Source organism: Poecile atricapillus, chromosome 2 (assembly GCF_030490865.1).
Source record: "Poecile atricapillus isolate bPoeAtr1 chromosome 2, bPoeAtr1.hap1, whole genome shotgun sequence".
Taxonomy (NCBI): Eukaryota; Metazoa; Chordata; class Aves; order Passeriformes; family Paridae; genus Poecile; species Poecile atricapillus.
Window position 1 is genome coordinate 25842874 of NC_081250.1, and position 26040 is coordinate 25868913.

At 39.1% G+C, this 26040-nt stretch overlaps 2 protein-coding genes across 7 annotated transcripts in view; one reads left to right on the plus strand and one right to left on the minus strand.

The window, feature by feature from the left end:
* Nucleotides 1-596: 596 nt before the first annotated feature.
* Nucleotides 597-4140, minus strand: RPA3 (replication protein A3). Its single transcript, XM_058832758.1, has 4 exons — nucleotides 3979-4140; nucleotides 3698-3772; nucleotides 1679-1787; nucleotides 597-1207 (listed from the first exon to the last, which is right to left on the minus strand). Exons 1-4 carry the CDS (start codon nucleotides 4075-4077, stop codon nucleotides 1125-1127), a joined length of 366 nt encoding a protein of 121 aa, XP_058688741.1. The 5' UTR covers nucleotides 4078-4140; the 3' UTR covers nucleotides 597-1124.
* Nucleotides 4141-4147: 7 nt separating this feature from the next.
* The window catches only part of UMAD1 (UBAP1-MVB12-associated (UMA) domain containing 1), a 79876-nt gene continuing 57983 nt past the window's right edge, over nucleotides 4148-26040 (plus strand). The window contains exons 1-3 of one of the 6 annotated variants that reach the window (XM_058832754.1): nucleotides 4166-4187; nucleotides 7012-7063; nucleotides 11560-11678. In XM_058832754.1, the coding sequence (XP_058688737.1) occupies nucleotides 11597-11678 (82 nt within the window). In that variant the 5' untranslated portion in view covers nucleotides 4166-4187; nucleotides 7012-7063; nucleotides 11560-11596. The other 5 variants (XM_058832752.1, XM_058832753.1, XM_058832755.1 and 2 more) reach the window with 5 other exon arrangements.

Here is a 26040-nt window from a genome sequence, read left to right on the forward strand (position 1 = left end):
TCAGAAGGCCTCCTTCCCAGTGAGAGTAACTGTGTCACTGTCTTGTAGGTGGGGAGGGAGAAAAAGATAGATCCTCTGTTAACTTGATCATCCCTCCAGTATGTAGTAAGTTCAAAGTCTAAGTTTTTGAACCATATTCCTTGACTGAAAAGAGATGTCTATAAGTAAGCACAAAGCTAGCAGTCTTATTAAGGCACTAAATCTAACTACTAAACCTAAACTCTGTTTGTACAAAAGTTTAATGAACATGGCTATGGTTTACTTAAAATACTTTGAAATACTTTATTAATTCCCAGAGAATATTTCTAAGGTTCAATTTTACTTTAAATGTGTTATCTCAAGTGATGCAAAAATTTTGCTAAATGTTGTAAGTAGCCTGGATAGTAACAAAATTGGGGACTGATGGAAGTTCCTGTGGTTAGTCACCATGAAAAGCTGGCTGAATCCTGCTACTGCTGCTTAGACTCCAACCAAGAATAAAGGCTGTGATGGGACTTCAACTGTGCTTGAAGCCCCCAAGTGTAATTAGACATCTTGCAAGTGTTTAGAATCAGTGCAAAGGCAAGAACCTTGTACACCACTTTGTTAGATTTAACTGTCAGGTAAAATAGAACAGGAGTCACGACATATCACTGAAAATAGCACTCATATAATGCTGACACGAATGGTTAAATGCAGTGAATTTTTTTATTGGTGAAGATATCATTTTCAAGATGCAAAATACTCCCCATTCAATAATTTTATATCAAAGCAAATTAAATACAAAATCATTATATTGAAACCCCACCATTTTTTTTCCATACAAGTTTCCTGTAATATATCCTAGAACCTCTACCAACTAGAAAAGGATACTTACAGAATTTGAGTTTCTGACAAGTCTGATTTTGCAAGAAAGCACTCCTCATAGATGTGAAAGGGTTAAATATATACAGTGAGACACTCTCATTTGTTTTCCTTGCTGAATAAATACATTTTTGAAGAAAATACTCTCCATAGGCAATACTTAGCACATGTAACAGTGTCTTTTCAGAATATTTGTTGAAAATAAATGCAACTGTTACTATGCTGCCAGACAAGAAACCACTGTTGTCTGCTCTGAAGCCCTAAATATATGCTAAAAAAAATCAAGTGTTCCTGCCAGTACCAAACGGGAAGTATTCAGGGAATTCATGAATAATTTTTAGTGCTTCGTTGTAGAGTTCCAGATCTGAAAAAGGGCAAAGAAAATGGTTATAACGCATAAGCTCAAGTCACTGACAACATTCAAGTACTGCTTATTTTAAAGCAGTAGTGCTGAGTGATCCCAGTCTCCCTCCAGCTCTCTCCCGTTTTCCCACAGCAGAACACTCATTGCTTGTTTTCTGGAGGGTTACTTCTAAGCCTGCCAGCTGCACAACTACACAAGGTGCAGGGCAAGGTGAGAGCCATGCAGTCAGGAGTGGGAGAACAATCAGGCCACAGCAATGATCTAGACTCCAACATTGAGTCACTCCCTACAGTTAAACCACTAAATTTGGTACAGAACTTTTCTCATGACACTCTTCTACACCCTGCTCCTTATCTGGCAGTTTGAAGAAAGACCTTCACTGTAAAATGGTAACTAGGCTTTCCCTTCTTATTGACTGAAGACAAGTTCAGAACTCAAAATGAATCTGCCATAATGTATATTCTTACTTACCAAATGAACTTTTATCTTCTCTGAACTGGACATATGATGCACACATGATGGTTGCCTGATTTGTTACTCTTCCTACCACTTCAATAACTCCTGAAATCTCCTCATCCAGCTAGAAAACATACCAAAGATGAAATTAGTAACACTAAATTAGCTGCTGTCTTTACTGCACAGCTAGGAATTCTCCACAACTGATGGTTTGTTCATGACAGATTCTGTTCTATGTCAAACAATACAGTACTACTGAACAGCCCTGTCACCCTCCCCCACAAAAACCTTGATCCACTTAAAGATTTACAGGTTTTGTAATAGCTAATTTAATACCAACAAAAAAAAAAAAGATAACAAAGACACATCCAAGGAAAGATACTGGTTCATAAGTATATAAAACTGTGTCATTTAATCATTGAACAGAGACTAATCTAGGACACAGAGAGAGAAAATTCTGATTTTAATGCATTGCATTCAAACCAATTATAGAACTCTGTAAGAGTTAAGGAGATATCACACATTCCAGAGAGCAGTTCCAGTATTTCACATTCAGGGGTATATCTAGAAATAATTTCTTAAGTAATCTGTCAGTAAGTGTTCAGAATACAAAGATACTGTCACTAATAAGCCTTTGGTTGAACAAAGGAAAAAAAGGCTAAAAATTATATCTTACACCAAAATAATACAGCTTGAACGTTGTTTTTGTTTTTTAAGATACAAATTTTAACAGTGCAGTACTAATTTGGTAATGCTCTTCGATCTAAGTCTTATTTTTTACTTTCTAGTAAGTGTTCTGTAATAATTCCCTCCCCATAATTTTGGGGTCCTCTGTTGAAACAGGGAATTATGCATGCACAAATAGTAAAATATATTGAAAGGGAAAAAAGTTAGAAAGCATTTTGATTAACAAATCTATTAGTTTCCTCACTGACACTGGGTGAACTGGAGAGATGAACCTGGCCTACCTAGCCTCATTTTTTTTGCACACACCAGCTTCTCCCAAAGCAGTGGAACACAGACTGAAGTGCCCAGCACTACAGTTTCGCATTTATGGAATTCAACCACTTATACTGCTAGAGAAAATATTATAGAACCATTGGTCAGATGCTAACATCTGAATTTCTAACAACGCAAGGCAGGAAATGTTTTCACAAACTCAAGAAAGAGGTAAGAGACATTTTGTTGCAGTTTGACATCAGCAATCTTCACATTTATAAGATAAAACTCTGCCAGATTTAACTGCATTTTTCATCAACACGGACAGACTAGTCTTGAAAGACTGAGAGAGTACCATATACAATTATTTCCCAAGGAAATGGCAAGGTTTCTCAGCGTTTAACAACTCATTTGGAGAAAAAGATGTAAATATACACATGCATTGAGTCAAGCTAGAGCATTTGCCATCACAATTAAAATAATTGTTTAATTACAGCACTTCTTGGTGGAAAAAACAGAATCAGAAGAGAATGCTGAAATGTTATTCCTTTAGTGGTAGGTGATAACAAAAGAAGCAGGATTTTTGTTCAGTAGTTCTAACTATATCTTATACCCATTTCATTAATTGCTTGGGTTTTTTTTAAGAAAGAATGCTTCAAGCTAACTTTGGAGTTTACTGAAACACTATGACAAGTGTTCTAAGAAGATGTAGCAATGTTAAAAAAGCTCTTGAAAACACCATGTTCTTTTTGATAATAGAAACGATAAGGAAATGGGAAGAAAGACAGAAATTAAAATAAAGCTAATAAACGTAGTGGAATATATTATACTGTGAACAACTAATAGAGAGCCAAACAGGGATGTGTCTGACAAGGATTAAGTTGTCTCTTAACACTAGCTGAAAATTGATGAAGACCAAGGCAGCTCATGGGTAAGAAGACTGCAGGTTAGCTAAAAGATAAAAGAAAGAAAGGCAATGAAATACAGGTGGAAAAACTCAAAACATGGAAGGCATGTACAGGTTTCAGAAGAGACAAAATCTCGGGAATCCACAAGGGGCGACATCAAGTATTTCCAAAGCATTCCTTAACTTACAGGCTCGCTCAGCTCCACAGTCGTGTGCTTTCCGAGTCCGTCTGTAAGTACGAGAAGCTTCCCGCTAGGATGAATCTACAAAAGAACATTTAAATCTAGAAAAGACATTAGGCCTGTGCGCTCCCAAGGCACCTGGAAGCACCACAGCTTTGGCCGCCTCAGCAGTTCTTTCCCTCAAAGATCCGGCCGCCTCCCGCCCTGCTCCGGCCGCCTGGAGCTGCCGAGCTGCCCCAGGGACGGCGCCAGCCCCGCTCCCAGACCCCGCCGAGCGCCCCGCGGACCTTCTCGACGCGCCCCACGAAGCAGACGGGCTGCCCGATGTGCTGCGCCAGCTGCCCCGTGGCGATGCGCGGCCGCGGAACCTCGTGGATGTCACCCATGGCCGGCGCCGCTTCCCGCCTTCCGCCGGGGGAGGGACGGCGGCCCGGGAGCGGGGAGGCCGGGGCGGGACTTCCCCTCCGCCTGAGGCGACCCGGAAGCGGAGGCGGAGGTTGGTGAGAGCGGCGGCGGCGGCGGCAGCGGGAGGGTGGGTGACGGAGGGGCGGCTGTCGATGCTGCCGCGGCGGGGAGGGCGGCGGGGCCGAGCCCCGGGGAGGCTGGGGGAAGCGGCCGTCAGCTTCCAGCCTTGTCCTATCATTTAATCCTTTTAAATCGCCCCGTATTTCCCCTACCCGGAGTTTCCCTCTCCCTTCAGATACTGGTTCCGCTCAGGTGTAATTTGGCACCGTGACCTGGCAGCCAGGAGGGCGAAAGGCGTCCTGGGGTGCGTCACGCACAGTGCAAACAGAGGCGATTATCCCGCTGTAGTCAGCGCTGGGGTGGCCTCACCTGGAATATTGAGTAGTTCTGGGCTCCACAGCTACATCCAGAGGAGGGAATCAAAGCTGTTGAAGGCAGTGTCCTGTGAGAAACAGCTAAGGACTTCGGGTTTGCCTAGTTCGGAAAAAGGAGGCTGAGGGTTGTCCTCATCATCCTACGGCTTCCTGAGGAGGGGAAGTGGAGAGACGACATGCTGATCTCTTCTCCCTGGTATCCACTGGATATCCCAGGGTACGCGGGAATGATTCAAAGCTGCACCTGAAGAGGTTTAGGTTGAACATCAGGAAGCATTTATTTTCTGAGAGGGTGGTCAAACACTGGAAGAAGCTTTCTAGAGAGGTGGTCGGTGCCCCAAGCCTATCAGCATTTAAGAGGCATTTGGACAATGCCCTAATAACATGCTTTAGCTTCTGATCGTCCCTGAAGTGGTCAGGCAGTTGGACCAGAGAATCATTGTAGATTCTTTCCAACTGAGCTATTCTGTTAATTTAATTTTATTTCATTGTTGAAATTAAGCTGGTACTCAGTCTCCAGGTTTAGAGCAACTGATGGATGTAAGACAAATACAGCATCTGGACGTGGCACTTGCCATGCATCTTGCCTTTTTCCCAGTCGATCCCTGGCATGGAGAGGTTTCTCCCAATTGTTCTTGTGGCAAAGGCGACTCACATATCCCAATCTGCATGTGATGTGGTGTTGCCAGCAGATCGAGGGAGCTGCTGCTTCCTCTCTGCTGTGCACTGGTGGGGCACCCAGAGTGCGGGGTGTGAGGGCACGTGTGGATGTACTGGCGAGAGGCCAAAGAAGGGTCACAACAATGATTAAGAGACTGGACCATCTTATATATGAAAAAAGATTGAGAGAGCTGCAACTGTCTAGCCTAGAGAAGAGAAGGCTCAGAGGGCTCTTATTAATGAGCCCTGATGGAAGAGGGCAGTCAGGCTTTATTTACTCATGCCCAGTGAAAGGAACAGAGGCAAAAGGTACAAACTGAAACACAGGAGATTTATCAGGGAATGCTTGTGTCACTGTGAGAGTGACCAAGCAGTGCTACAGGTTGCCCAGAGAGGTTGCGGGGTCTCCATCTTTGGAGGTACTCAGAAGCCACCTGGATGTGGTCCTGAAGAACCAGCTCTAAGATGGTTCTCCTTAAGCAGGGGGTTGGACGAGGGAGCCTCTAAAGGTACATTCCAACTGCGGTCATTCTGTGGTTGTGATTTAATTTTCTTTTCCAGGACTGGTGTTTCAGGAAATACTTGGGAAAATCTAACTCTGCTCTGGCTTAAAAGGGCAATCGCAAAACCGCCCATGTACCGACTGTCTCTTCTAAGCAGGCACAGGCCAGTTCAGCTTGCTAACCAGTACCAAGTGGTTTTTGTTAGTTGGCTGGGGTGGTGTTGTTATACGGCAGTAGCTTGTGTCAGCTTGCCAAGGAAACAAACTACTGCCAGAAGCTGTGCAGAGCCATCATGTGACCAGAGAGTGCTCTGGAGTTAAATCTTGTATGAGATTTAGCTGCATGTCATCCCCCCAGTGTCACCATGACATTCGCCTGTCCAATATTTTATTTGCAAGAGAATATCCTCATCTCCACAGCGTATCTTCAGAGATTTGAAAGCACAGATCTCATCACTGTAGCTGTTGGAGCAAGGTGCACAGCAGGCCTTCTAGGTCTGAAGGGTTTGAAGGGTCAGCGGCCAGAAAAACATGTGCAAGTTCTTACAAATGCCTGTTTGTATCACACTTAGCAGCTGTTGAAGGTTTGCATTCAAAAGAAAATTGTTTGAAGAGAAAACAGTAGGCTTCAGCCTGTCGAGTATTGTGTTTCATTAACACCTAGCTTTCTTTTTTTGCATTTCCTGTCTTCAGGGTTTTGAATGTTTACATCAGTTTAAGTGCTGTTATTTCACTCCTGGCTTTGTTTTTGTCACCTGTGCTTTTATTGTCTGACTTGGTTGTGGCTGATTTTTAATGATTCGGTCTCTTCAAATGTTTTTATACTATGATAATTTGGGCTATATAGTTCTTGTATTTCTGCTTTCCTTAAATTTTATAAAAACATTAAAAATAAATCCTAACATTTTATGTAATACAGAAAAAAACATTGTTGTTTATGTTTCATTATACATATGTCCCTTTTTTAAAATGTGGGTTTCTTGTGATACTTTCCATTCTTCTGTTTTCAAGAAATACAAATTAAAGAACCATGACTAATGTTAATGCTAGAGAAAAGAAATTATATGCCTTTTTTTTCCTTCTTCACATAGTAACTTAGACTAGGCCAAAAGTTTAAACTGTTCTTTTGGTGTCACAGAGAAATATTTTCAACACGCACGTTCCTGACTCTTAGACTGGTTGTTTTCATGATGAGAGAGATTGTACAGGGCTGTAAGCATCTTGCTCTTTTTCTGATTGTTGCTTTCTTGGTGAATCACAGCAGATGGTAGTGTGGAAGTGAGAATTGCTCTGATGCTCTCTGTTTTCTTTTTCCATAGATTGTACATCTTAAGCTGCTAGATGTGAAATTATTCCAGTTCTTTCTTTAAGGTCAGTTTTGTGTCTTCTTCTGTCCTCATTTCATCATTTATGTAATTACTGGCAGTGCCACTGCAATTTTGCCTTGCTGTATTACTGGGCATTGTCTCTTCATCTTAGTCTGCATCTTTGGTGTTTTTAACATTAAATTATGATTCTCCTCAAGTGTTGTGAACATTCAGAAAAGGCTGAAAAGTAATGGTAAATATACTAAGATCTTCGTTGCATAGAAAAATTTTATTTGATTTAACATATTGGTTTGGCTCAAAGGTCGCCCATAGTTCTTGTCAAAGGAGACTGACAAAGTGCAGGAGGAATAAATTAACCCCTTTGTGCAGCTCTGTAACTCATCTTTGTCCAGTGCCACGTATGTTCTCAGAGCCTCACAGAAAGACAAAATATTTTTTGCAGCCTCACAGAATTGCTGTAGCTCAGAGCTTATTATTTACTAATGACTGAAGCTGTGCCAAAAGCATTATTCTTAACTATCAGCGATTGTGTTCACTTTTTTTTGTGAGAGAGAAACATGAGGAGGAAGGGAATTGCATATTCCTACCAAGGGAGATTTTTATCTTTAGGCAGTGAATTCAATTTCAGGTCTCCTATAGAAATAAAATTAATCCCATCTGGAAGGGAAAAGTGCTGTGCTATATAGGAGAAATGACTGCAAGAATGTGGTACTATCTCTGAATGGTGGGTGTATTTTCTGTGATTTTGTGCTGACAGCTTTTTTTAAAAAAAAACACAACTAACTGCTTTTTTTCCTCAAGTCTGTATGACCATGCATCCAAATCCCAAAACTTCAAATTTAATTTTTACTCTGAAATGAAACTTAGATGAAGCTGGTTGTTCTGAGCTTTCATTACCTGAAACCTCATCTTATCTACAAGTAGTAAAACTGCAGCCTGATTCTGCAAGTGCTTAAACTGCATCCTTATCTTCAAGAGCAAGAGTGTTTCCATTCAGCTGTGTGTTTCTTTGTTGGATAGGGGCTTTGTTCTGTTTTTAACATGTGATTCAAGAAATTTAGTGGTTGCATTTCCCGTTGCTGGGGAGATTTATGTTTACTTTTGAAGTAGCACAGTTGATAAGATTCTTAAAAGAGCATCACAAATGCATTGCCTGTCTACAGTCTTTCCCTTACCCATGCTCTACTGTATGTAGCTCTGTTTTTTGTTTCTGTGCCCCCTCTGGTTTTTTAGTCATTTGTTTTTCAGTTCTTACTTAATAGTGTGTTCAACAAAGCTACTGAAATGCTGAAAGTAGTAGTTGTTGAACTCTTCCTTCCACATACTTACAGAGACCCGAGATCTACAAGCACAACTTTTGTTTCTAAGAGGTTGCTAGAGAAGGAAACACTAAACATGTTAGTCTCTTTAATATGTGGTTTTGTACCACCTCCCCACATTCACAGTCACGAAATAGGGCAGATACTATTTCCTTAGGGCTGGGCTCGTGATTTTAACAGCATAAGGACTTGAAGCCTGAGCTTAGGATGTACTTTTGTAAATTTTGTTTGGTTTTCTGCTTCAAGCAAACCTATATGTGGGTTTTGATTTTGATTTGGTTTTGTTTTGTTTTCTGTTAGAGAAATACTGCTGGCAGTGGAATTAAGCTACATCAGAAACAGAAAATTCAAAAAAAAGATCAACACTTATATATGTAGATCAGATGAATTCTTTGGGTTTTAGAAAAAAATGGAATACTGTTAACAAAAATAAAAAAATCTAGTATATGAAAGTGCTTGTAACATTAATTTGGCTGGATCAAATTGTCCTGATTGCTAATTTACTCTGAATTTAGATGCCTATTGTCTTTAAAGCAGTGAAGTTTAGGTATGTTAAGTATGCAGGATTTAAAAGACTAAAAGTGCATGGTTCCCTATACAAGTCTTTTGTGCCATGTATATACTGATTAAGATGCTTTTCTTTGTGCAAGAAAGAAGGGAAGGGGGACATTATGTGATAGAGCTGAAAACTGTACAATAATGCAGATCTCAAAAGAGAAAAAGTGTGATTGGAGCAACTGCAGCTCTGGCACCTCAAGTGACTGGAATCTGAGCCTTTACCTAAACTATCTGTAAGATTTTGCACATCAAGTCGATTTTGCTTCTTGTTGTTGCACACTTAAGATGAAGGTAAAATTGCATTTTAAACTGTTCCACAACTGCCTCTCCTTCATACATCATTGGAGCAGAAACCTGACTCTTGAGCATTACAGCACAGGTTTTTACCACTTGAGCTATGGGACTGACAACCCTAATTGGTAGCAGGAGAAGACTTATTCCCTGAGGGCTGAAAAAGGAATATGCTGCTGGCGCCATGTGTTGAGCCTGGGTGTGGGGGGAGGTAAGGAATAAATGAGATAATTAGGAGTTTCTACTGTGTAATCTCCATGGAACTGGAAATATCAGTATTTCTCTTGCTAAGGTAGGAGAACAAGCGAAAAGGAATAACGTGCTGTTAACTAACATTTTTTAAAAATTACTGTATTCTGGGATTGGATCACAGAATGGTTTGTTCTGTTCTTGTGCACATTAATGTAGTTTATTTGGTGGCTAGAAGTTGCACTGTTTCAGCATAAGCAAGCAGTAGCTGGCCAGGCTGTGGGGTATTCAGTCTTCAAGTCTCAGGTATCAGGCCACAGTTTGAATAGTTGCTGGTTTTGCCATGATCTATTTATACACTGTTCCTGAAAGCCAGTGCTTGCACTTCCTACAGGACTTTCTGGAGTGTGTGATTGCTTGTAACAGCAGAATTTTAGGCAGTTTATATGAATAGTCAGTACTGAGCTGCTACAGGCTGCCTGGCCAGGGCAAAAAAAGGTCTTGTTTATTGTATCTTGTATGGTATATGAATATTTGGGTAGGGAATGAAGAAATCCAGCAAATAGATTCTGGGATTTTATTTTTTTTTCCTTAATCTGCACATTTCACAGTAGCACTCTTCACTCTTTCCCACATTCTAAAGATTCTTCTTTGTTAAATTTAGTGTGAAATGATGTTACTGAAACTTGACCCTGTATACATCTTTAATTCTTTATCCTGGAGTCCTTTCCTCTGTTGGAGGTGTATATTAGGGTTGCTATTGGGTTGTCAGTCCCTTCTCATTAACATGTTGATATCTGCAAAATAAATCAGGATTCTGCTCCTCAAATTCTGCTTCAAAATTGAAATTACATTATTCCACTTTTCCCACTTTTATATGGGTATTTTGGTAGAGCAGAGATTCATATGCCTTTATTAAGGCTTCCTCTTTGTGTCCAGCACATAATGTGTTTCAGCCAGACCACAGGCTGCTCCGTAGGTTGGTGTTGTCCAGGGGTCCAAGTTCAGCCTTCGAAGGACCCTCATGGGCCCCTTCATGGGTTTTTAGTATGACTTTGTCCTATTTAAGCTACTCAGAATTGCTTCTATGTAGTCTTCCAGTCCTAACAGAGAAGGGATAATGAGCATTTTCTTTTGCAGTCAATGTTTTTATGTCAATTGTTTCCTTGTTTTCTTCTAGCAAGGGAGTTCTTAGCTACCTTGGAAGAGTCTTTTAATGATTTATTGTTGCAAAAAATTTGATACAAATGATTTCGCTGCTTTTTCTTTTAAGGAAATCATTGGTAACTGTTAATCAAATATACTCAACTGTTAGGCAATATTTAACATTGCAGACTGGGAAACTGAAAATAGTTACCACTGTCTTTGAAGAGAAAGCTTGTCTAATAACAATACAAAGTAGCAGAAAAATATGAAAACATTCTGGATAAATGCTGAAAGGAGTTTCCATCTTTAATTTTCATTGAGGGCAGTTGAAATTTTGTTTGTTGTTTGTTTGTTTGTTTGTTTGGGTTTTTTTGATGATTCCACTCCATTCATAACTTTGTATAAAAGCCTGTACTTCACTGTCCTCTTGCCTGTTGAAGTAAATTGCTACCTCAACAAGGTAATCTGTCAAAATGCCTGATATTTCAAATTGAGTAATAAAGATTAGATATGTGGCCTCACTACATACGTGTGGTCTGTTATATGAATTTATTCAATAGTTCAGTTCAGTAGAATGACTAGATTGGAGGAGACCTCCAAGATCATCGAGTCCAGCCTCTGCCCTAACACCACAACTAAACCATGGCATATCCAGTCTTTTTTTAAACACATCCAGGGATGGTGACTCCACCACCTCCCTGGGCAGACCATTCCACTACTTTATTATTCTTTCCATGAAAAGCTTTTTCCTAATACCCAACCTATATTTCCCTTGATGCAGCTTAAGACTGTGTCCTCTCATTCTGTCAGTTGCTGCCTGGAGAAAGAGACCAGCCCCCACTTGACTACAACCACCTCTCAGGGAGTTGTAGAGAGTGATAAGATCACCTCTGAGTCTCCTTTTCTCCAGGCTAAACAACCCCAGCTCCCTCAGCTATTCCTCATAGGGCTTGTGTTCCAAACCCCTCACCATCCTTGTTCCCCTTATTGTAAGTTCTGTTATATATGTTATATAATATGTTTTGTCTTCACTTAGATAACACCTTAGAAGACAAAAAGAACCCAAAGAGACTATGTTCAGCTTCTTCCGGAAAAGTCAAGATTCGAAGAAGGTTACAGTGCCAGAGAGAGAAGCAGATGGATTTGTTATTGTGGGTAAGTGGGGCTTCTGTATAAAGTGATTCTTTCATCTTTGAAATTTTGATCTTGAAGTTTCTTTGAGATGTTTAGACTAAATGATATGTTAAGAGAAGCCCTGATAAAAATTGTTCAGTATCCTTACTTTTCCTGACAAAGTTAATATTCCTAGTCTGCTCATTTGGACTAAATAGCTGAAGTTTTATTTACATAGGTCTGAACTCATTCAGGAGCACTGAAAATGTAGTTTCATGTTTTCCTTTCAATCTGAGTGGGGAGAAGTTACATTCTTACAAAACAGGAAAGGTTAAAGCTCTGGCTTCTAGCTTTATGATTAGAGTTGTGGGAAGGGAGTATGTTACTGCAGTTGTTAAAGGACTGGCTTTTCTTCAGGTTTCTTCCTTTCCATTTTACTCATAGACTTTTTATATTAGAAGCCAAGAAGTGCCTGTGCATTTCTGGTCATGGTGAATGTAGATACATTGTCTCCGAACCTGACTTTTAGTTTGATAAAAATTAAGCAGTATAGGGTTTTCAAATTTTTCTTGTTATTCAAAAACTAATCTGAAGTATACACCTGTGAATTGGCTACATTTGGATCTTTGATCAAGCTCTTTCACAATTTTGCAGGTTGGCTTAAGTATGCAGAAGAGAAAAAAATTATTGCTGTTACACTGAAACTGATCTTTTTTTCTCTTTTGACAATTTGTTTTCCTTCTTGTGAATCTGTCATCAATAGTCAGCTTCTGCTGCTCTGATTTACTGACTGTTTCTTATCAGGAATCTTACAGTGTTTCTCTGTTTAAGTGTTACTTCTTGAGCATTTTCAAGTCACAAAAGCCTCTAGAATATTGAAGTCTAACAGTACAAGAGACTTGGAACCCTTTCTTAGAGAATTTAGATTTTTGGCAAAAGTTCTCCATTAAAACAAATCTGTTTCACATCTGTGACTGTGTTGTCATGCTTAATGGCTATCTTCCACTAGATTCTGTTCACCTGCAGCAGTTTTGATGACTACATCAAGTCACTCCAGCATTTGCATTGTGGAAAGGTCAAAGGAGGCACATCATCATCCCCAAAAAGTCTGGATATCATTTAGCGTTTCTGTAATAGGCAGAATTCTGCACCCAAATGTTGCTATGTCCCACAGTTGCTGGTCCTGATTCTGCATTCAGTTTAGCTTCATTCTTTTTTCCTGAAATGTTGTCAGTGACTATTTAAATTTTGTTCACATAATTCACATAAAATTAATCTGTTAAATATAAACTTAAGAATGATCAATTTTATTTGAGTCTTTTTAAAAATTTATTATTGTTATTATTTCTTTTTTGCTCAGACGGAAGTCAGTTTAGCTGTCTGCAATGAAATGGACTCTGGCACTGGGCAGAAGAACTGCCATCAACCTTATCAGTGAAGCATATCACTGTCTTGCAAGACACATGTAGTTGCAGAATTATGGGTTAGGACTTAAGTAGATATTTATCTGGAAGGGGTGTTTTTGTCTAGGAATAGTATCAGTGGAAAAAAAAAACCCAAACCACAACACTTAGCCATTCTGTTAGTTACTATTTTGTTACTCAGATGCAATATTCTGAAGCTTTTCTAAACTGGTGTAAAATATTCTGGAAATTCAATAGAAATATTTTAACATATCTCAGCAGCAGATTTCTAGGACCATTCGTGTGAATATTACTGTAGGCACAGTGAACACTCTTGGAGAGGGAGAAAATTTAATTTCTTATATTTTATGTTGATTCTTAAACCCAGTCTTTCATTCAGAGCATATAAGAACAAAAAGCTTAGTTGACCAATATCCTGTGGACATGGGAGGAATATTTCTGTATTGGTTGATATTTGAAAAAGCAGGAAGAAAAGTCAGTGCTTTACACAGCTATTGCCCTGTCAAATGGGAGAATGATTTTTTTCTTTTCTTTTCATAACTTCTCCAAATCCTGTTATAAATTGCTATATTTGAAATCTGCCTTTCCTTGTAAAGTAGCAATGCATTTGGGAATTCACTGTCTGACTAGAAAGGTGACTCATAAAAACAGAATCAACAAAACCAACTTTGCAGCCTAACAGCTGAAAGAAATACTCTATTTTAGCTTTTGGGGTAAATACTGCATGTGTGGGAGTCAAGCAAAAATAATTTGTAATTCCCTTTCTACAAAATAAATATAAAATATAGTTTCTTAGAAGAGACTAAAACATTTTCATGTCTAACTACCAGTTCACTTATTTTCTGGATACTGGTCATCTCATCTCTTAATGAAGTGGTAAAAATGGTGCTTGTTCTGTAACAAGCAGAACTATTACTCTGAAAAGGGAAATGATGCTTATGAAATAGGCATAACATGTGCAGTTGGTTTTGATGAGTGAATCAAATGCAGAAATATGGAAAAGTGTTTCAGAGGCTTTCCTGATCATCACTGATTGTTTTTAATGTTAACATTCTGAAAGCCAAAATTAAGAAAACAAGTAATTTTCAGTTAGCTTGGAAATCTTGGATAGTAGTAATTCTTTAGGAATTTCTCATGTTTTGTGACTTTTGTAATACAAAATAAATTCCAACCTACCATTCATTCCTATTGTTGCTAGCCATGGAGAAAAATACAGGTTTAATTCTAACATCTTGGTTTGGCACATAGCTAAAAGTCTCCCATCAGTCTCAAAGATCCAAATGTCTTGTAGTCTTAATCTCAGTCGAGGATCAGGACACTGAGACAGCAATGCTGCTTCCCATGTGTGTTTGGCGAGACAGTCAGAAACTCTGCAAAATCCCTATGGTGCTGATGGTGCAACTGGGTGAGTAGTGGGTGTTTTTGCTTGAAGCAACTGAAAGATCACAGAATCATAGAATGATTTGGGTTGGAAACATTTAGTACAACCTGCCTCCATGGGCATGAACATCTTTCAATAAATCTTGTTCAAAGCTCTGTTCCGACTTGGAACACAACTTTTCTGGGTAGCCTATTCCAGTGTCTCATCACCCTCTTCATTAAAAAAATCTTATAAATAACTAAAATCAGTTAGAATATTGTCCTGAATGTCCTCTTTCAAAAGGACCGAGAGAAGTTAATTTTGTTTTCACGTATAGTTTAAGAGCCCGGTGTGCAGGGTCTTGTTTACTTTTCCAGACAAAATTGCAGTAAGCCAGAGTGAGGGAGCAGCAAATGCTGGTGGTTCCCCCAGGCAGCTGAGCCTGCAGCTGAGCGAGGTGCCAAGAGTGCAGGGGCTCAGGCAGAGACCTCGCTGAGGAGCAGGGCAGTCCCACACTCCCTGAACAAGGACACCACAGCCTGGGGACAGTGACCGGGGGCAGGCGAGACCAGGACTGCCAGACACGTCTGCGGGGATTAGGCACATCTGAGGCCAGGCCAGGAATTTGGGTCAGGGGGTTGTGACCACCCAGATTCCCAAACATCCCTGCAGGGTACTTTTGGCAAGGACAAAGAAATGAGGCTTCTCCCACAGCTCTTGCCTGGCCCTGATGGATGTGCTCAGGCTGTGTCATGTCTGTGCTGGCCACAGGCACAGAGAGCCAAAGCCCTGGTGCTGGGAAGGTGCTGCTGACCCTGGTGGTGTGCTCAGGGCTGGACAACCAGGAGGGTTGTGTTGTCTCTCACTGTGTCTGGAGGCAGCACAGTTCTCTTAGGAACTCTTGGTCTGATCCTTTGACCATGCCTGAGTTCAAGGCTTTGTTTACTTTTGACTTGGATTTAAAGGGAAATCTGTTCCATGGATTTAAGAGTTGTTGGGTTTTGCTTGGTTTTCTCTCGGGGATCTTTTTATGTTGTGTGTTGGAATGGAGTAAATAGTTTGGAGAAGCAGCTCAGTTGCAGGTGCTGACACCTGATTTTTAAACATATTTAACTTCTGTTTCTTCCCTGAACTTAGGACAGCTTTCTCTTTCATTCATAAATTAACATGGGTTTTCAATGCTGGCCAAAGACTGTCATTTCAGAGCTCTGCTCCCAGCCTCAGGAGCAGACCTCTTAACAACTGGTAGGGAGTATTGGTACTTATTCAGAGCACTAAAGTGTCACCTAAAGGTTATTTTCTGAGATTCAGCAATTTTGTTATAAAGTTTTTCAATGAGTAAGTACCTAAAGAAAAGTGAGCAGGCACAGGATTCTCATCAGAGTAGATTGACTGTCACAGAGACAGGGAGGGTGTGGCCATGATAAGAAAGTTTGGCAGGAATTTTGTACTTAATATACACTGCTGCACTGTGAACCTCTATTCTTCCTACTGTGCTTTCCTAGATTCATCTAGGAAGGCCATCTAGAATTTGTGAGCAAATTTTGGATTAATGCTTATTTGATAATATTTATCACTGTTGGAGTAAGCATGATTTTTGCCTACCAAATTTCCTCTCGATAGAAAACAGTCATAAGAAATTAAGTGTTTTGAAATCTCTTCCAAATAAATAGAACAATCTGTGATATTTAAATTAGTCTTGGATTTGTTCAATTAACTAGTGTCCTTTCTGTTTCAATGATAATGTGTGAAGTAAAGAAACTCTACAGAACAAATGTGTTCAGGCTTGCACCAGCATCTAAAATATCACAGAAAAGGAGGTGGGAACTACTGTTTTTCATCCTGTGAGATGAAATACAGTATAAGCCAATTATTTCTTCTTTAGTAAAAGTATAGAAAAGAACTGGTACTAATACCAGTTGGCAGGTAGAAAATCTGTGAACTTTTTGTAAGAAGTGGGATGTTGTTGATTTCATCATTGCAACCTGCTGTCACAAAGTCAGGAACATAATGGGCTGCAAAAAGAATACACAGGGAATTGGATAAATTATGGTGGATGATAGCAGATATTCTTATCTTAAAACTTTGGTGGTCAGGTATGACTTACTCTTTTAAGTTAATCTCAGCAAGGCATTAAAACTTTGGCTTATTTCAAATGAGATACTTGAATGTTCCTCTGATGTATTCAGTATCTATATTGTTGAGTTAAATCAGTATTATAATTCCTTTGTACAGGATCATCCTCATCTGTAGGCAGGAGTATCCTCACTCATCTGTGAAACTGTGAAAAGTATGATTTACATCCAGATGAAAGCTTCCCTTTGTCAACTGCAGTTATATTGCAGAAGAACACCCTAACAAATGGGAAATCTTCTGTACTGAAGATAGAAAAAAGTAAAATAATCAACCCAAGTTAGCCTTTAGTTCTGGAAATCTGGACTGTTTTTCCAAAGAACAATTTTACATATAGTTGTTGAACTCCTTAAATGTTTTCCTCTGAGAGAAATGCATATATGTATACATTTTCTGGAGTGAAACTGTTATGAAAGGGAAATTTAATACACTGATGCTCCTGAAACAAAGGACTACCCCCATACTAATTCATTACTGCAAATCAAATACTTTTCTGCTTTCTTCCCTCTGCACACACACCTCAAAGATTAAATTCATCAAGAGATTTGTAAATCTTAGTGTTATTGCTGCTGTTTGTTTTCTAGGAGTTAGTAGTAATGTGTAGTAAGTCCCCGAAAATATCTACATTGCTTTTTCATTAATATTTAAGGAGCTTTTAGTGGTGCTAGTAAGTAAGGTTGGGCTGCTGCAGTGTTTTAAAATATACTGTTACATTAAAGAAATGTACAAGGCATTGTGCCAGTTAGAAAAAAGCAGTGTCTCAATGTGCTTTCATTTTCTGCATCAATGGACTCACATTACCTATTTTTTTATATAACAGGAAGTGCTTGTGTAGTTATTTCCAACCTTATAGTTTTCGAATAACCAAGCTATACTGTTTTTTATGGGTTTTGAGGTTAAAATATTTAATACTATATAGTAATCTGAGATTTGGGGATATCTGTTAATATTTTTATCTAAAGAATATTTTATACCTATCAGCCTGTGCCACTGTAAGTGAACACTTTTGATGCATACTAAGAATTTACTGAATTTAAAGTGACCTCTTTCCTGAAGTGCTGCTTTATGGTTTTTATGCTTAAAAACCATGGTAGCTCATCTGGGCATTGAATTTTGCAGTCAGAGTTGATTGAAAAGGGAGGAGGAGGAATTCAGAAGAAAGAGTGCTCTCCTGTTACCGATCCTTAGTTGCATAAGGAGGTAATGTCTCCATTCAGTGATGAAGTCAAACTAATCCTCTTTGGGACTAATTTTGCACAAAAACAACCTGCGGTTTTCAGTGGTGCCGCTAGATGGGGATTTCCCTCGGATTCAGGGCTCGGAGGGCTTTGCTCTCCCCCTTTCACACACAAAAGTGCAGTAATAGTAATTATCGGTGCACCATTTGATTAGACTGTAGGTTTTCAAGAGATTTATAAAAAGCTTTTTAAAGCCTAATATCAAATCTATAATGACATTCCAACCTAATAAAAATAATGAAGCTTGAAATGTTGACAGCATGTATCTAGATGTTGGCTTGTAATTCGTTCCAAACAGATCTGTTGAGGCCCATGTGGGACCTAAATAACACAAAGAAGTAAATTTGCATATTTTACAGCAGGGGGAAAAAACAGAATGCAAAAAACATGAATAATTAGGAGCACAAGCTTCATGCTATATTAATACTGTTGAAAAGCATGTGTTGATTGTATTCTGAAAGCCAGTAGTGATTTGGTTGAGTGAACTCAGTCAGCATCTCTTATGCAGATTAAAGGATCTGGGTTACAGAACAACTGAAATTCATTGTTTTGCTGTATGAGGAGGTATATTTCTTAAAGGAAATGCTTTTTTTTCCTGTTGGATTCTGCACAGCAGAAGGAATCTTTCTCTTTAATGCATTATCAGAGAATGTTTTTGTTGACAAATGACTGCATTTCTTCATTTACTTGTACACCTCTAGATTTTAAAAACAGTTCTCTCAGCCACAAATCAGATGTTAGTATATTTAGCACTTTAGTATACGTGACCTACTTACTTTTCATGCCACAAAATTTCTCTTCCTTTTGCTTTCTAGGGTTCAACCCCTAGAACATACTCATGATGCTTTCATGCTATGAATTTATTATTTCTAAATTTGCAGAAAATGCCCTTTTCAAAATATTAGCATACAGACTAGTTTTGAATCTGAATATTTTGAATGGTTGTGTTGGCTTCTGTTAATTGTAACATAAGATGTATAGCATACTTTTTATGAAAGAAAAGGTTATTTACTTAGAAATGGTAAATAGTATCAAAAGTGATTTATTGTTTGCTTTGGCTGAATATTGTCTTGGCCCCTTAACTCACAACTATCTTAAAAAGTTACCTGGGTTTGACCATGGACTCAAGGGAGGAGAAAAGAAAGAAGATGAAGACTTCTTGTTTAACTTGTTTTAATGCTGGCAAGAAGAATTATGTACTGCTGTATCAAACAGCTTTATTTTAGGGCTTTAAGAGACAAAAATGTACAGAACCAAACACTTCCATTCTGTCTATTATGCATAGCTTTTTAATTTACATAACCAAAGGAAGAAAATGGTAAAATGTAGCAGTCTTTTTAGAAGTTGATGTAATTGTAAGAGGTTAAAGAGGCATCTGGCAAAAGGTTGTTTTGAGGTCACACATGCATCTGGCAGTTTGCTGCCAGCCCTCTAAGAAAATATTGGTTGGAGTTGCACTCCTGTTTTTCATATTAACTGCCTTCAGACTTGATGTATAATGGTCACTTTCTACAATCCAGGTCTCCAAAGTGCTCCTCAGAGGTTTGGTCCTACTGATTTTAAATTTGGAAAAACCGATGGAAGTAGAATATGCTTAAGTAAGAAAATCCTCCTTTTGATAGAAAATTTTTCTTAGAAAAGATGAAGACATTTTTTTGGACATGACTGGTCTACAATGATGTGTTTACATAGCTGAGATTGTATTCTTTAACCTTTCTTATAGTAGGGTGATCACTTTTGACACCTGGCTTCTGACAGTTTTGCTCCCATATGTTGAAGTTCACTCTCTAGTAGCAGTGCCATAGTCTATTGGCCTATACAGCATTCTTAAAGCAATTTGAAGTTGAAATATATGATAGGAAAATACCTGCTGCTTATTGTAAAACAGAGTAAAACGAATAAAATATAGTATAAAATTAGGGATTTTCAAATGTTGGTTGTAAACTTTGTTTCCCAGAACATGCTGGTCATTAAACCACTTTAAGAATTAAAAGTTTGTTTGCTTTATGATGAAAAAAAACCAGTTCAGGGTATGAGAACATCTTTTTAGGCCTGATTTGCCTATATACAGTGGACTTACAGCTAGAGCTAACTGAAAAACAGGAGGTGGAAAATGTGTTGCAGGAGCACAAGTTGATATTTTGGCAAGTGATAAATTCAGGTTAAAGTCCCTCTTTCAGCAATGTACAGCATAGTTAGATGATCATTCCTTCAGAGAGCCCTAGTCATTAGCTCATGCAATGGAGTCATTCAGACTTCTACAGATGTTAATCAGTGTTAATTTTCTCAGAAGGAAATGTTATGTTGAACTGATTTTACACACACCCCTTGCTACCTCTGGCAAATAAATGTTTTTGTACTTTTTTTTTTTCAGTGGAAGAAGAAAAATTACTTTTACAAAGATACACTCTCTTGTTTATTTTTAATTAGATATTATAAAGAAACACAAGAAGGTTTTGTTCTGTGTTTTACAAGTGCTTCAAATCAGTCATGTCATAGGCCTCAATGTGAAATAGTAATGTAAGTGTAAGGCTTTTCCTCATAAAATGAAAGGTGGCTTGTCACCTTGTCCACAAAGTTGTTTTTTCCTTTAGCTGCTCCTTCTTGGTATACTAGCTGAGTACATTTCAGTCAGGACAAATAAATTAAAGGATATAGGGGATTTATCCAGTCAGTTGTTTTGAATTTCAGTGCTATTTCATCTGTTTTTGCTGTAACACCTCTGTGGAGGTTGCCAGAAATACAATGTGCTTTCTGCTCACAGAGCTGAGTGATGTTCAGATTTTACATAGTGTTTTTCTCCACAAATGAGGGTTGTGTGGACAATAATGAAATTTACTTTCTTCTTTCAGTCAAAAAGAAGCATTTGCTCACAGCATTGACCATGGCTTGCTGAGGAAATGATGCAGTAATCATTATGTTCTGACATGATCATTTAACTTCGTGCTTTTTATATATTTTAGGACATCTCCACTAATTTTAGTAAATTAGTGCTATTTCCATTGTCATGGGGATATCTTACATGACAGTAAAAAATAAAGAAGAATACGAATACCTCCTAGAACTAGTGGGTTGCTTCATTTGTGCAGTTTGTTTATCAGTTATCAGACACTCTGCTGTTAGTAGTTACCTATCTACACTACAGGATATAATCCCAGCCTTAATTCTGTATACTTTTCCCTCAATTTACACATGGTTATTTGCTATAAAAACTGTATAGGGCAAAAATGATAATGGACAGAAAATAATTTAAAAACTTAGGTTAACTCAGAATATTGGTACAGTGTGTTTCTCTCTCTTTCCTCTTCCCAGCAGTTAATATAAATGTGGGACTTCAAATTCATTCAGCAGATGAGTATAGTCTCTTAATTTCCTTCTAGTTTTTGCCAGGGTATCTAGTTGAAGTTAGGGGAACATGGATTAGGTGGATATGGATTTGGTATTTTGTCTATAAGAATACAAGTAGAAACTGTAGGGAAATCTTGCAGCTGGAAGTATTGAGTTGTCAATGGTGAGCTCGTTGTCAGTGGTGAGGCTCATTTGTTTTGGTGTTTTGGTTTGATGTGGGGTTTTTTGTGGTTTTTGTTTGTTTTTCTCTTTCAGTTAACCCAGATTAAAGATGAGCAGGTAACTGCCATGTGCAATATACATTTTTTTTCATTTAAATTGGGTAAGCTTCCTTAAAATGATCCATAGTCACGGACCTTTCCTGGAACAAAACAAAGCAAACCAAAAAAGATTCTTGCTGTTAGACTGTATCATTTAAAACCTCTTTTTGCTGAGATCTGTCTGGACCAGCAGTGTACCACAGTCTTCAGGATTTAACCTCATAGTTTTCATACTCCCAGATGAATAAGGAAGAGCAACAATTTAAAACCCATGACATTAATTTCTGTCCTTATTTCAGTTAGTATGAAACTTTAAGGTTTTTGAGTGGGACAGAATGGAACTTTATGGTTATTTCTTCATTTTTTTTCAATATGAACTTTCCTACCTGATGTCTTCTGAATTATTTCATCCATAAGTGTTGCAGAAGGACAGGAGTAGAGATCTGATTTACAAAAAACATTAGAAATCTTATTGTAGCAGAGGACAGCCAATATTATCTTTAAAAGATGGATATTACACATACCAATGCACCCTTCATTAGGAGGCAAACTTCTGGAGAGGATTTTTTTGGTTGGAACTGTTTTCTTTTACTAACCCACAAGTTATGTCAACACTCTTATAAAAAGATGTACAAAGAGCTTTCATTATGTCTAAATACTGACTTCAGTTGTATATAAATTTCAGTTGGATATACCAGCTCTTATGAAAATTTACTTCTACTTTACCATTGAGCAACCCAAAGGTGAGACCCAGTAAAGAACAAGTAGTGATTTTCAGCTCATGTATTGTGTTTTAAAAAATAGGAAAGAGTGATCAAGAAGTAGAATTAAGCATCTCTGAAATTTAGTTTGCAAAATCTGTTTAGAGCATATTTGCCTAAAATGACCTGCTGGAAAAAGCAGAGACCAGTAATAAGCTTGAATTCTTAGTATGCTCTGGAGCTGAAGTGTCTGAATCAAAGCACCATACCTTGAGCACATCTGTCCATTTGATTCAAAAACAAAAGCTGAAGTTAGCATGTTCTTCTTGAAATATGATTGGTGTGTATTTGTGCTTATTCAAGCAGTCATCTGAGAACTGGGAGACCTCAACTCAAGTTCTGCATGGGCTTAGTGCTGTCATATGCACATCTTCCAGCATCAAAGTCTAAAAGTCCAGTGAGAGGACTCCCAGTGTTTATATTGGCTGCAGAGTGGTTTTACTTCAATAATGCAAGACATAGGAGCTTCTCTTATACTGCATGAGTCATTGAACTTCAGTGGCCTGTGAGTAAGAAAATGGGAATATTGATCTCTGCTCCCTAGCCCATGTGTGTGGTGGATTTGTGCTTTTTTTATTTCTTAAAATGAAATGAATAAAGCTTTTAAAAAACAAAACAGCACAAAGAGACAGAATGTGTTGCCAGCTTCTAGGCATCAGGCTCAGGCTTGTTCTGATTTGTTTTACTTCTGTCCCAGGCAACCGTGAACAGGGTCCAGCTTCAAAAGGAAGGGGAGAAATGTTCCCAAGCAAATTAAAGTGTAGCTGACAGAGAGAGCTCCCTGTGGGAGCCAGGAGTCTGAATATTGTCAGACTCCAGGGACGAGATTTCAGATCCATTGTTTCTTGAGTGGGCTGGTTTAGAGGGTGAGGGTAAAAGCAGGCTCTGCTCTCCTTTCCCCTGGAAATTATAACAAGGGCAATGTGCCCATTACCCCTGAAACATGCAGTGGGAAATGTGAGGGGAGACATGAGTTAAGCTGCTTCCCAATCAGATCCAGGACACTGGTGCAAAAGTGACAGCTAATGAATTTAGATTCTTAATGCATTTTGTGGTTTCTAAGACAGCTGCTTTCTTAGATTATCCTTTCAAGTATTCCTTTGTAGGCCTCCTAGCAATTCTAAGCTTGTTGATAGCAAAATATGCGCACTGTGTGAAGATAATGAGTCGTGCTTTGTTATAATATGCTTTTCATTTAAAGTAGTATAAACAGCAGTCAAATTCTATACTTGCAAGTCCTTGCTCTTGCACTAAAGTACTTTTTTAGGAGTATTAAGAAACTTTAAAAACAAAGAAGAGAGCAAAATAATTGAGCATCATACTTTTGGGTGATATTCAACTTGTCACAGCCATGAATGCATTCATTAGCTGTCAAAATTTGATTTTAAAAAGCCCTACTTTGTTGCTGGACAGTGTGTTGCAAGCACAGCTGTTTGGCGGAAGAGGGTGCATTCTTCTTTGTGCACATTCCTTCTGCTGGCTTTGTGATCCAATGGGCAGGGGCTCCTGGCCCGCCCAGGGGGGTTGACAGTGCTGACTGGTAAAACAAATGGGATCTTGTTCTATGTGAAACAATAGTATCACAGGATATTCTGAGTTGGAAGAGAGCCACAAAGATCAAGTCAAACTCCTGGTCCTGCACAGGGTTGCACCATGTGGCTGACAGTGTTGTCCAAAAACTTCTTGAACTCTCTAAGCCATAGTGCTGTGGCCACTTACCTGGGGAACCTGTTCTAGAGCCCAGCCACCCTCTGGGTGAAGAACCTTTGTCTAATATCCAACCTAAACCTCCCCTGACACAACTTCAGGCCATTCCCTTGGATCCTGTCACTGGTCAGTACAGAGAAGAGATCAGTATCTGCCCCATCTTTTCCCCTGATGGGGAAGTTGTAACTGCAATGAGGTCTCCCCTCAGTCTCCTCTTCTCCAGGCTGAACAGATCAAGTGACCTCAGCCACTCCTCATACAGCTTCCCCTCAAGGCTCTATCCCATCATCTTTGTTGCCCTCCTTCGGACATCTCTAACAGTTGAATTTCTTATATTGTGGCACCCAAAACTGTCCCCAGCACTCGAGGTGAGGCTGCCCCAGCTCAGAGCAGAGCGGGACAATCCCCTCCTGGCGTGGCTGGTGATGCTGTGCCTGATGCACCCCAGGACAGGGTTGGCCCTCCTGGCTGCCAGGGCACTGCTGGTTCATGTTCATCCTGACATTGCCCAGGACCCCCAGGTCCTGTTCTGTGCCACTGCTCTCCAGCCTCTCTCTCATTCCCCAGTCTGTCTGTACTTCCAGGGTTGCCCCATCTCAGGTGCAGAATATGGCACGTTCCTTATTAAATTTCATACAGTTGGTGATTTCCCTGTCTGTAATTTGTTGAAGTCTTTCTGCAGGGCCTCCCTGCCTTTGAGGGGTCAACAGCTCCTCCCAGTTTCGGATCATCTGCAGACTTGCTTAGTATCCTTTCAAGTCTCATGTCTAAGTCTTGAGTAAAGATGTTGAAGAGCACAGGGCCAAGGATGGAGCCTGCAGAACCCCACTAGTGGCAGATCACCAGTCTCATGTCACCCTGTTCACTGTAACCCTTTGTGCCTGACCTCTGAGCCAGCTGCTCACTTGTTGCATGATGTGTTTATCCAGCTTAATATTGGACATTTTCTCCAGAAGGAACCTGTGAGATACAGTATTGAAAGCTTTTCCGAAATCCAAAAAGATTACATCAACTGGCTTCCCTTGATCAACTCAGTAAAGTAAAACTCTATAGGAAAAAGGTAAAACTTTATAGTACAGTAAAAGCTGTTCATCAGATTCTGATTTCAAGTTTAATTGTAAGAAGTCATAAAGAACTTCAGATTAAATGTTCTTAAAATTTTATTTACCTGCATATTGCTTTTTTTTTAAGCCTATATCACTCAATACTGCTGGGGAAGTTGGTTTAAATTTGTTCAGGGCCATAGTCCAATAGTGTTTGTCTTGTCTTTACTCCTAAGCTTATTTGTCTTCCAATGTTTGGGGATTTTTGCAGTCTTATGCTTTAAAACAAAAAGACAAAGCTTTTGTTTTGGGGTTTTCTTTTTCTTTTTGTTTTTTATTTCTTTTTTAGAGACTCTCCTCCCCCTTAACTTCTCATATCTTTTACTGGTTGAGCAGTACAGGCTCATACCTGCTTAATGTCAGCAGGTATCTTTCAGCTGCACATCTTGCATACTGACCTTTGTAATAGATACTCTTGAGCAAGAAGTGTTTTCTTTCCTATTTGATAAATCAGATGTAAATCAAAGGATGTTTGTGTTATTCTTTTGTGTTCTTATTTCAGAAGGTGTGATATCTGTAAGTGGTCTTGTCTACTACTTCCTTTCTCTCTTTTTTCCTGCCCTTTCCCTTGGGTCCAGTGAAACTTCTGAATCCTCTGGGTTTATATTTCTTTAAGTCTTCAGCACATTCCTGGCAGCATAAGCCATCTGTTTACTTACATTCTGTAGCTAAAGTCAATGAACTTCTTGTGCAGGGAATGAATTATGAAGTTAAGACATTTCTGGTGAGAACATGTCTAGGCACTTTTGATCTTGACTCTGGAGATCTGGCTTAACATGGGGTACAAATGAACAAACTCTCAAGAGGCTCTTGTTTTAAATCTTTTATTTCCATTCTATTCTTGCTATTTCCATTCTACTACTGATGACTCTCCTCAAGTAGACCCACTGTTACCTTTGCTAACTGGTGAATGACCAACACTTAATTTTGTTATCTATCTGTATGACTTTAAGTGGAATAAGTGCTCTGATGTGATACCTGCAGTGTTAAGGACCAGCTGATTGATGTAGTGTTTCAGGAGTCCAGTATATCCTGCCCTTTTGAGAGGACTGAACCGTGTACTACACTGA

What these genes read in the sequence shown, in the direction of transcription:
- RPA3 (XM_058832758.1), bottom strand. Translation starts at nt 4,077, where the DNA reads ATGGGTGACATCCACGAGGTTCCGCGGCCGCGCATCGCCACGGGGCAG. An exon ending in TCGTGGGGCGCGTCGAGAAG is followed by an intron (nt 3,773 to 3,978) that starts GTCCGCGGGGCG and finishes GTTCTTTTGTAG; the next exon opens with ATTCATCCTAGCGGGAAGCT. An exon ending in CTGTGGAGCTGAGCGAGCCT is followed by an intron (nt 1,788 to 3,697) that starts GTAAGTTAAGGA and finishes TATGTTTTCTAG; the next exon opens with CTGGATGAGGAGATTTCAGG.